General features: G+C 36.1%; 1 protein-coding gene across 1 annotated transcript; it reads left to right on the top strand.

Annotated features, from left to right (window-relative positions):
* Positions 1 to 740: 740 nt before the first annotated feature.
* On the top strand, positions 741 to 7,333 carry LOC127834142 (uncharacterized). Its single transcript, XM_052359775.1, has 3 exons — positions 741 to 1,344; positions 4,634 to 4,839; positions 7,214 to 7,333. Exons 1-3 carry the CDS (start codon positions 741 to 743, stop codon positions 7,331 to 7,333), a joined length of 930 nt encoding a protein of 309 aa, XP_052215735.1.
* The last annotated feature ends 4,996 nt before the right edge of the window (positions 7,334 to 12,329 follow it).

The following is a 12,329-nucleotide window of genomic DNA, read 5'->3' as shown; positions in this document are numbered from 1 at the left end:
TAACATACTAATACTTATAATTTTCATAGAAGCTCTTAATCCAATTTAACGCAAATAACGGTGTTCAATATTTATCCGATTATCCCATATAATCACGACTTCGCTTTCAAAAATAAATCTGGACAAATTTTTGGATAAATGTGTTTTGGATTTTTATGCATGCAAACGTACGCCTTTTTTGAAGTGGAAAGCGAATTGTGAATTATGTGACGGGGGTTTTCCAATTGAACATGTGCAAACCAGGTAACGTTATCTGCGCGCATCGTGAGCACTTCAGATTCAATTTTAACAGCCATGGGCAAGTGATTTTAAATTAATATTAAATGCAACATGTCCACATTATTTTCTGGAAATAGGCGATAGTAAAGTAAATTTTGGTTAACAATAAACCTGTAATTTCATATATGATTATCTTAATAGTCTAAATTACTATTATAATTTCTCTTTGCTGTAACGTTTTCAGGTGCAGTTAAGCAGACGGTATTTAAATAAATACCGTCTACGAATAATCATGAAATGAAACACCTTACGAAAACTTGTTAACAGCGTCAAAGCTGTAAGTTATTCAACAGAACGATAGCACTTAAATAGTTACAGCATTATCATGTAAAACAATGATAAACACACGGTAGTTTTCACACCTTTATTCGCATCAAGCAATACGTTATCGCACTTGTTTTGTCAAATGTCTCAGAATGGATTAACCATCAATCTAGTATAATAGAGTAATAATTCAAACAATGCGAGGGGCTTCGCATAACTTGAATTTTATGAAAACATTTAAAAAAGAAATTGACACTTGGGGGGAAAAGGGACCAAAGACCCACCCGGGTTATATTAGATTCTGCGTTATAATGGAGCACGTTATATTGAATGTACAGTGTGCTTACAAAGAAATGGGAGATGCTGCGACAGAACGGAAGCCCTTGTTATCGAAGTCGTCTGTAGGAGCAACCGGGCCACCACATGATAGATATACTAGTGAGCTTGCAAGTGTATACCATCAAGTGAAAGAGAAACTAATAACGAACAGAAATAGACACAACTCAATATCAAGTAATATCTCATCAAACGAATCAAGTCCGCTGTTGTGCGGTGCCGACAAAGACAGTGACGTTGGTTACAAACATTACATTACATACGGCGGTATATGTTCAGGCGTATCCGGAGTTTGGGGTTGCGATTCCCAAGTTGCCGTTTCCAGTTTGGAACGATCGATTAATGCGATAGAAGAAAGGCCCGATGATGACGAAATCGTGGAGAATACAGACGTTTTGACGTGTTCACCAAATACACAGCTTTACAGATATGGTCTACTTGTGTTCTTGTGTATTGCAGGTTTATGTAAGTATGAAACCAATACTCGTTTGTGTGTTTTGTACATTGCCATAATCAATTGAGAAATGTTTTCTCCGTGAAGTTAGTGTATTACAAGATTTACGTTTAATGTGTATTTTATTTGTGAAATACTACACTCTGTATATAACGATTCAAGTTATATATAATTGTGTATTGTAGTAAGCTAACCTGGGAGTGAAGTGCTCGTTAGCCATTGGTTTAGGGTATAAACTTTCAGGCGTCGCCCGTGGTGCGTACTCGTCTTCACTTTAGGGCCGTTATCGCAATAGAGACTTTCCTTTTCTATATTAAATTTTATCCAAACCTATACAATTGATTATAACCATCAAATCTTGATTGGGATTATTTTCGGACCATGAAGCCAGTGTTACTAGAGCTACTGCACTTTTTACATGCGCATTTTTAATATGAGATTATATTTTAAGTTTTTTCCCCGTTTATTTATAAGAAAAAGGAACGAATATCATTATTGAAAATAGCAATCTTTAATGTAGTATTCACCAGCCCTACGCAAGCAAGATTTGAACTAGAACCGCCAGAGTTAGTGTTAAAACGTAGAAAAGGACATTATACAAGATGGAGAATGTTTTCATCAAATCTTCACCACCCTTGCACAGTTTGTCCAGGACAATATAAAGTTTATGATTTACCCAGGCCCTGCCAATTTAAATCCCATACTAGGACAATAAGTTGAAGGCTTACCCAGGTCCTGCTAATATAAATCCCATACTATGACAATAGGTTGAAGGCTAACCCAGGTCCTGCTTATATAAATCCCATACTATGACAATGAGTTGGAGGCTTACCTAGGTCCTGCTAATATAAATTCCATACTATGACAATAAGTTGTAGGCTTACCCAGGTCCTGCTAATATAAATCCCATACTATGACAATAAGTTGAAGGCTTACCCAGGTCCTGCTAATATAAATCCCATACTATGACAATAAGTTGAAGGCTAACCCAGGTCCTGCCAATATAAATCCCATACTATGACAATAGGTTGAAGGCTTACCCAGCCCCTACCAATATAAATCCCATACTATGACAATAAGTTGAAGGCTAACCCAGGTCCTGCTAATATAAATCCCATACTATGACAATGAGTTGGAGGCTTACTCAGGTCCTGTCAATATAAATCCCATACTATGACAATGAGTTGAAGGCTAACCCAGGTCCTGCTAATATAAATCCCATACTATGACAATAAGTTGAAGGCTAACACAGGTCCTGCTAATATAAATCCCATACTATGACAATGAGTTGAAGGCTTACCCAGGTCCTGCTATATAAATCCCATACTATGACAATAAGTTGAAGGCTTACCTAGGTCATGCTAATATAAATCCCATACTATGACAATAAGCTGAAGGCTAACCCAGGTCCTGCTAATATAAATCCCATACTATGACAATAAGTTGAAGGCTTACCCAGGTCCTGCTAATATAAATCCCATACTATGACAATAAGTTGGAGGCTTACCCAGGTCCTGCTAATATAAATCCCATACTATGACAATAAGTTGAAGGCTTACCCAGGCCCTGCCAATTTAAATCCCATACTATGACAATAAGTTGAAGGCTTACCCAGGTCCTGCTAATATAAATCCCATACTATGACAATAGGTTGAAGGCTAACCCAGGTCCTGCTAATATAAATCCCATACTATGACAATAAGTTGAAGACTTACCCAGGTCCTGCTAACATAAATCCCATACTATGACAATAAGTTGGAGGCTTACCCAGGTCCTGCTAATATCAATCCCATACTATGACAATAAGTTGGAGGCTTACTCAGGTCCTGCTTATATAAATCCCATACTATGACAATAAGTTGGAGGCTTACCCAGGTCCTGGTTATATAAATCCCATACTATGACAATAAGTTGAAGGCTTACCCAGGTCCTGCTAATATAAATCCCATACTATGACAATAAGTTGAAGGCTTACCCAGGCCCTGCCAATTTAAATCCCATACTATGACAATAAGTTGAAGACTTACCCAGGCCCTGCCAATTTAAATCCCATACTATGACAATAAGTTGAAGGCTTACCCAGGCCCTGTCAATTTAAATCCCATACTATGACAATAAGTTGAAGACTTACCCAAGTCCTCCTAATATAAATCCCATACCATGACAACAAGTTGAAGACTTACCCAAGTCCTGCTAATATAAATCCCATACTATGACAATAAGTTGAAGACTTACCCAAGTCCTGCTAATATACATCCCAAACAACCCATAATTTGAGTCGTGTTCTGAGAAAACTGGACATAATGCATGTGCGTAAAGTGTCGTCCCAGATTAGCCTGTGCAGTCCACACAGGCTAATCAGGGACGATACTTTCCGCCTAAATTGGATTTTTGCTAAGAAGAGACTTCATTTAAACGAAAAAATGTCATAAAAGCGGAAAGTGTCGTCACTGATTAGCCTGTGCGGACTGCACAGGCTAATCTGGGACGACACTTTACGCACATGCATTAAGACCAGTTTTCTCAAAACGCGACTCATTTAAACAGAACAACTTCTAACCCCTCTGCAGATTGAGAATTGTGCTAAAGATACGTTCAGGTATTGTAATTATCGGACCTAGCACAGCGGTTTAATTTCATTTTCGATAGTACTCGATTATAGTGCTTTTTGGGTCGTCGAAGCCCTCTGAATATAATTACATTCGAACGTATCTTATTTGTTCCATTATTGCCGTAGACCATACACTTAATTTAAAATGATCTATGCCCAAAGATGAACATGTGTTAGCGTTAATGAAAAATTACAGAATCCCGAACATTCGTTCCCACGGCTAATCGTTTATGCGCTTATTTTGACAAGGCGTAAATTCGTTCGTTCCTACGTTATTTTGACACCCCGGGTAATCGATGTTACTTTATCTTGACAGCCCGGACACGCTCTCCTTCATTATTTCTTCAAATAAGCGTAGGAACAATCGTCCGTCCGAACGAATGTCCGGATACCACAAACAAAACACGGCACACTTAACCCATTTATGCCTTGCGTCTAGAAAACAGGCCTTGGCAAACAGCGTAGACACAGATGAGACGCCGCATGATGCGGCGTCTCATCAGGGTCTGCGCTGTTTGCTTAAAGGAATTTTTTGTAAGAAATATTGTAAATATAGAAATAAATATACTAGCCATCCGTAATTTTGGAAATAAATTGATCCAATTTAGAAGGATGGAAGAGTCCACTAGGCATAAATGGGTTAATAAACATGTTCTGCACCAACTAATAAAAGTCCACAACAATTTCAGGTGAATACATCACCAGTGAAAGTCCGTCGGCTCTTCAGAAGCACGTGGTTAAGGACATTGACATCTCCGAGACGCAGTACATGGGCTTTTACTCCACCGTCCAGTGGGCGGAAATCATCTCAAGTCTCGCGGGAGGCTTTATAGTGGACCGGATCGGCAACCCCATCAGTCTGGTTACCTCTGCCGGATTGATCACAATCGCGCAAGTGGGTTGTTGATTATGATTGAAACATAAAAGTGAAATAAAAATCAACAATCATAATAATAATGATTATGATGATGATGATGACGATGATAATGATGATGGTGATGATGATGATGATGATGATGATGATGATGATGATGATGATGATGATGATGATGATGATGATGATGATGATGATGATGATGATGATGATGCTAGATGATGATGATAGAGTATGATGTTGATGATGATGATGCTAGATGATGATGATGATGATGATGATGATGATGATGATGATGATGATGATGATGATGATGATGATGATGATGATGATAATGATGATGATGATGCTGATGATGATGATGAAGATGAAGATGATGATAATACAATTATTTTAAAAGTACTACTACTAATAATGCTAATTATAATTATAATTATAGTAATTAAAATAATAATAATTATAATATCTCTTTTCCAATCGTGTTTAATATTTGAAAGTTATGCATTTACTTTTTTTACATGTCTTTGGTACATTAATATTAAGGCACTTGATTACGACTAAACCTGGGTATGAGATGTACATGTTATTGCATGAATCATTTGCATATTATTCATTAGAATACCTCGTAGAATATTAATAGCAATGTCATCTGGTATGCGCATCGCACTTCTGCGCAATACAGTTTGTGTCTTAGTCTTAATATGAGTCTTGTTCTGTGAAAACTGGGCATAATGCATAACTGGATTTTCGTGTAGAAGAGACTTCCTTTAAACGAAAATACCATAAAAGCGGAAAGTGTCGTCCCTGATTAGCCTGTGCGGACTGCATAGGCTAATCTGGGACGACACTTTACGCACATACATTATGCCCAGTTTTGTCAGAACGCGACTCGCATATACTGTGTATACACATCAAAGTCTTATTGCTTGTTAATCTTTAAATGACAATTATAAGCAATGTTTTGTTTTGCACATCATAAAAAATGCATTAATGCACACGTACAGGGATTGTATCTTATGAAAGGTCGTAAGATGCGGCTTGTTGTAAGATATGAGCCGTGCTATGTGAAAAGAGGGTTTAATGCATGTGCGTAAAGTTTCGTCCAATATTAGCCTCTGCAGGCCGCACACGCTATTCAGAGACGCCACTTTTCGCTTTTATGATATTTTCCGTTTAAAGAAAGTTTCTTCTTAGAAAGAATCCAGTTTAGGCGGAAAGTGTTGTCCCTGATTTGCCTGTGCGGACTGCACATGCTAATCTGGGACGACATTTTACGCACCCCCTTTTTACAGAGCAAGGCCCATTTTATTAAAAACAGGCAATCCTTACTTTCCTATCGCCAGTCGCCTTCTCGATTTGTTTCATTAGCTGCCACAGAACTAGATATTGTGGATGTGGAAAGAGTTATTTCAAACTTGAAAAATAATACAAACACATGCCTTTAAATTTAAGACGATATTTGCCGTAGGGGCTCTTCTCCGAAACTATGGGACGATGTTTGGCGCTCGAATATTCCTCGGGTGAGTACCGAAGTTGAAGAAATTGAAACGCGTGGAGCACGCACTAATAATAATACGTACGTTTGCTTAACCCTTACAGATCGTCATGCTGGAAATTATTATTAATAGATATGAAACGCAGGTTCAATATGTTAACTGTTTAATCGGGGAAATAAATGTCGTGCAATTTTCTTGTTTACAAAACAGCAGTAATATATAAATCGTGATTGTGTTTCTTTAAGTCGTTGCTTTATTAAGATTTGTTTGGAAATTCATGTCGACGTTTTAGATTATAACTATTACATTGTATATATAATTCTGAAGTGTTTAGCAATTCAAATTGCATACATTTTACGCATGCGATTCCGTAGCAATCGCCTTTATGCAGTTGCTGATTTAACAAACGTATGCCCTTAATTCACATGAACACATGAATTTGAACACAAATAACAGTAATTGGCTCAGCAAAATTACCTTTGAAACTTTGTTACAGTGACCATCAGTTTACAGTGACCTAAAACTGGTGGACTATCGGCCTAATATAGAGCTACTATATACCCAATATACAATATGTTTGGTGGACCGACCAAAAAATTATGGAATCGGCCTGGGCAATGTCTTTTAGTCGGAGACTCCATAAAACCCTTAGGTTCCTACTTATTCGTAACACCATTAGGATCCTACTTATTCGTAACACCATTTGGATCCTACTTATTAGTAAAACCGTAAGTAGATCTATCATACTTAATCGTAACACCCGAAGCCGACTCGTTTTAAAAGGGGCGTTTACTTTATTAAAAATATTCATGGTCGCTTTGTAAATTCATGTTTATATATGCTCATTTAAACTCATGTTAACCTCACAGAAACACATTGTTAAAGTACATTATTTCCAGACTCGTATCAAGTACTTTGGTGATCGCTTGCGACAACTTGGTCGTGAAATGGTTCCACATGAAGGAGTTGAACATGGTGCTGGGTTTGAAAATCAGTTTTGCAAGGGCGGTAAGATTTGACATTGCTTATATTTTCTATGTTGAATATAGCTATTGATAATACATGTTATTTTTGAAGGAAGAAAGATACGTTTACTGAGCTTGGCGTGGAAAACTTGAACAAAGAGCCCTGTCGACGGGATAATATTTTCGTGGCAAGAAGATAAACTAATCTGTATACAATAGACATACACTCGGTATTCTATTGATCACAGCGTTTTCTTAAAAGACATGTCGCACTTCTGAAAAAAAACAAGATCAAGAAAATGACAGAGTTTGCCATAAAAACTTAAATACAAGAAAAAACAAAATCTAATGACGTCATTAAAATAATAACGTGACGGCATTCATTTGTGCACGACAGCTTTATCCCAACTATTCTGAAGTAAAGCAAAAATGTGACGGTGCGCCTTCGGATGATGAGATTTGCTCAATCATTAATGCTAACGTACTCCTATACATAAACCAATATCATAACAATGCACAGTCACTTTAAAATGTCATCCATTTTATTGTCATATCAGCTGATGCGTTCGAAAAACTTGTACATGTATGTGCGTGCCCCAACGTTATAATAAGGAAAGTTAATGTACGCATGCATTGCAGTTACATGTACATGCCTTTAATTTATAAAAGTTAACGTTACTTTGTTTAAACAAATCCGTTGATATTTATTTTGAACATTTTTTTAATTATTTGCGTAATCATGCTTCGTCGTTCTTAAATTACTTTAATGGAATGAGTCAACTCGCAGAATACTTCATTGCGCTGATGTTTATTTCAGAGTAGCGTTATGACACTCAATATGATGGACCCCATATATCAGCAACTGCTGACTCGAACTGAGCCATGGAAAGCTCTAGGATTTACCTTGTTAGCAGGTGGGTACTTTCTTCTGCTGGTTAACACTGTTTATTTTCAGTAATACTAACAGTACATTAGGTGAAAAGATGGGAATGTATGTGTTAGATCAATTGAAACAGTCAGACATTTAAGGTTAGAAAGGTGTTTGTTGCCATGTGCCCGACCGACTCAAATTCTTTATGCCGACCCTAGACTTATTATTGTATGTATTTTTAATCATTTTTGCTAATTTTGATCATACTTACAAACTGTTAATATTTCAATATGTTGCTACCTCCAATCATATACTTTAAATAATCTTAGATTAACAAACAATAGCCAACAATTATGTTAAATACCTAATTGGATGAATTTTGCATGTGATTGCTTATTTTTATTGAACTGAGGGATCGTAAAAAGGTAATCGAAATCAAAGTTCAGACAACCTTCCTTTCCTGATTTGTTGGGTTGTGTTAGTGAAAACAAATCATATTTACTTGTTTACCCTAATACACGAACTTACATGTTATGGCTGTAATAAATATATGCGCTCAAAGCTAATGATGATTATGAAAATGTAATTTAAATGTCCCAGTCGCGGATCAAAACGTCATACGTGTCTGTTTGATATTAAGAAATACCCTTTTTCTGCAAATATGCAGTGCTAGAGTCGTGAAGTAGTGTATTGTAAGGGTGACAGTTATTAGGTTTGAAGCATATGTCATATAAAGCTGCTGAAACAAAACAAAGACATAATGCGTTTAACATTTCGCTACTATTTTATTTATGAAAATTCTTATAAGGTTTTCGGAAAGGACACATGTAAGCTTTTATTATAATTATATAAAATCAATGTCTATACATTTCATCTTTGTGTTCGCTATATGCGGGCTATATGGTCATGAAACAAATAAAAGTAAACAGGTTTTACTCTCGATACAAGCATTCGCTTGAATATAATCATTGAAACAATACCTTGTGCTTGAATAAATGTTATACTGTACTATTAAGGGGACACACTATATCTCATCTCAGCAACTTGTGACACCTCCACTCAAATTACAATGTTAAGGTCGCCGTGGCGTAGGGGATATGGTGTCCGCCTAGCGATCGGGAGGTCACTGGTTCGATCTCTACTGTTTGAGCGTTCTTTAGATCTTCCCCATAGACACCAAGTACTGGTTCTAGGTCGAGAGGTTTTCAAATAACCCGTACGCTTTCTATGCAATCAAGCTAAATAATTATGTTTAAACTAATTAAAACATCTGATTTATATACAGACCACCACCTTGTCGCCGTGAAATTTAATAATCCCGGGATTGACAATTAATTGGAACAGTAGGTGATATCCCTTACAGTACCAGATTTATTTCTATTATTTCGATCTTACCTTTTAAATTAAGGGGTAAACCATCATCGCCGGCAAGACATCATCCCGAAGAAAATGAATAATGATTTACTAATTGTATATATGTGACTTATGTTTCAAAAATAATACGAGTCCCGCACTCAATATGAATGGTTAACCTTAAGTACGTATTTATGTTATTTCCTAGTATCTCATGACTGACGTCGTGTTAAATCTGCAACGCTCTGAAATTATAGTGTATTAAGATTAAATTTGCAAAAGGTGAGTCTTCCAAAATCAACTTAATATAAATATTGAATTCTCCAGGACAACATCCCTCCTTTCCTAGTTTATATTTATTGTCCTTGTCATGTTTTTGTATGTTGTACATTTTACGGGCTATTACTCAGAAAGTAAATACGATTTATATATAATAATTTATTTTTTAAATCTCTATTTTATTTAATGCTTTCCGGTGGTTTATAGAGAAATATCAGTGAATTAAAACTGATAATTTCACTGTTTCAAACAGTGAAAATTATCAGTGAGAATTATCAATAATTTTCATTGTTTACTGTGAAATGACGTCATTTTTTTGACGAAATGACGTCATTATCCCAGCAAAATTCGTTAGTTAAACTCTTGAACAATGTATATAAACTGTGAAAAATGCATTAAATAAAAAGAAAATTTGTTGGATTCGGTGGATTATCGACTTTAATTCACTCGTGATCATAGAAAACATATATTTTCACTCGTGGCTGCGCCACTCGTGAAAATATTATTTTCTATGATCACTCGTGAATTAAAATCGATAATCCACCGGATCCAACAAATATCCTCTATGTTATTGTTTCATAAAAAAGATACCATCTGCATTTTAATGCATGCTGCAAACCATCAAGGGTACTAATGAGTTAAATCATGATTAAGAAAATGCACAACCATTTTTTTTACACATTTTCTTTTAGTTCTGCACCTATCCATAAACAAATTAATTTGGCGGGGAAAATCAATTTAACGAATTATCTTGCTTATATACCAGTTTGTGTTTTACTGTATTTTCAGGCAGTTGTATAGCAGTGTTGTCTACGTTATGTTCTGTGCTAGTGGCGATCATGGACAAACGAGCAGACAAACTAGGGTTCAACAAGAATAACAGCAACGATGAAAATGACAACAAAAAAGGTACATGAGAATGTTGCTGTTTAGTTTGTATGTAACTCCAAAATAGGTATATAAAAGACATGGTATTGAAGTGTACATATAATCTCATTATTGTAAATATATATCTTACATAAATAAAATACGAATCAGCGATTTTTCTAATTTTACCGAGGAGGCATATTTTTTGGTTCCATCATTCTGTTTATAGTGCAACTTTTAGGCTATAATACGAATCAACGTGAAAAGCGACTTTTATCTTTTTTTAAATTCTCAATCAATCGATAACAAATAACGCTATTGAAATGCGACCAAATTTATATTAATACCTAATAAACAGTCCTTGCGATGGTTGCATGTAGTATGCATGAGGTCAATGTTATTATCACTATTAATTAAAATCTAAAATGCATTACGCCAAGGCACAAATAAAGTGAGATATTATCATGCAACTACATGCATAGATGTTTACCATCAAAACTTAGATTGAGATTGCAGATGGGGATCAATGTCACTGAAATACAAAATATCAAAACATGTTTTCTGCAAAATAACGCAGGAAAAGATGTTGCATGGAAACAACGCACATACATGCATTATATCCATATATAGGATGGGATTGCATATTGGGTTTGGAGGGTCAAGGTCTGTTATATATTTTTTTTGCGAAATGCAGTCAACACGAAAGCTGCAACATTCATTTAGTGATTCGAATAATGATTTGAGTCGTGTTCTGAGAAAACTGGGCATAATGCATGTGCGTAAAGTGTCGTCACATATTAGCCTGTGCAGTCCGCACAGGCTAATCAGGGACGACACTTTCCGCTTTTATGACATTTTTCGTTTAAATGAAGTCTCTTCTTAGCAAAAATCCAATTTAGGCGGAAAGTGTCGTCCCTTATTTGCCTATGCGGATTGCACGTGCATTATTCCCAGTTTTCTCATAACACGACTCATTTATTGATTTCGTGTTTCAGAGACAGAGGAGAACACATCTATGACCACGTGTTCAGACGTGAGACGCTTCCCAGCCTCGTTCTGGCTCATTGGTATCAGTGTATCTCTCTACTACATGCAGTTGTTTCCTTTCGTTGCCCAGGGAGAGTAAGGAAGTTAGATAATTTTGTCAGCATATAGTCTTCCCGATATTACCTGGGCTATTAAACATTTAGAAATAATCAAGCGACCTTTGTAAGTAATTGTTATTTAGGAAATAATATTTGTATATCATAGTCTATTGTCAAATAACCCACGGTAATTAGTATCGATGCGTTGTAATTATATCATTAGTGCGGAGAATTTACAGGAATGTCTTCAGAACTATGTAAAATGAAAATAGGCTACGGCTATCATTATTGCAGAATAACAGACACTTTGTGCTTCATGGAATTGTTCGTTTAAAGAAAGTCTCTTTTAAACAAATATCCAGTCTCAGCGGAAAGTGGCGTCCCTTAAATAAGAAACCAGTGAACAAAAATTTCTACCCTTACATTTTTTATGGATCTTCAAAAATTCCACATTCATTAAGACGTGTGATTGATTTCGTCCATGTTATGTTTTCAGGCTGTACTTTGTAAAGAAATACGACAGAGACCTGGATGAAGCGAACGCAATCAATAGGTACGACGCTGTATAATACAACAGTTCTCTCCCGAACAAAAC

The sequence above is a fragment of the Dreissena polymorpha genome, chromosome 6 (genome assembly GCF_020536995.1).
Source record: "Dreissena polymorpha isolate Duluth1 chromosome 6, UMN_Dpol_1.0, whole genome shotgun sequence".
NCBI classification, from domain to species: domain Eukaryota; kingdom Metazoa; phylum Mollusca; class Bivalvia; order Myida; family Dreissenidae; genus Dreissena; species Dreissena polymorpha.
Note: the sequence above shows the minus strand (reverse complement) of the source record. Positions and strands in the feature narration are given on the sequence as shown.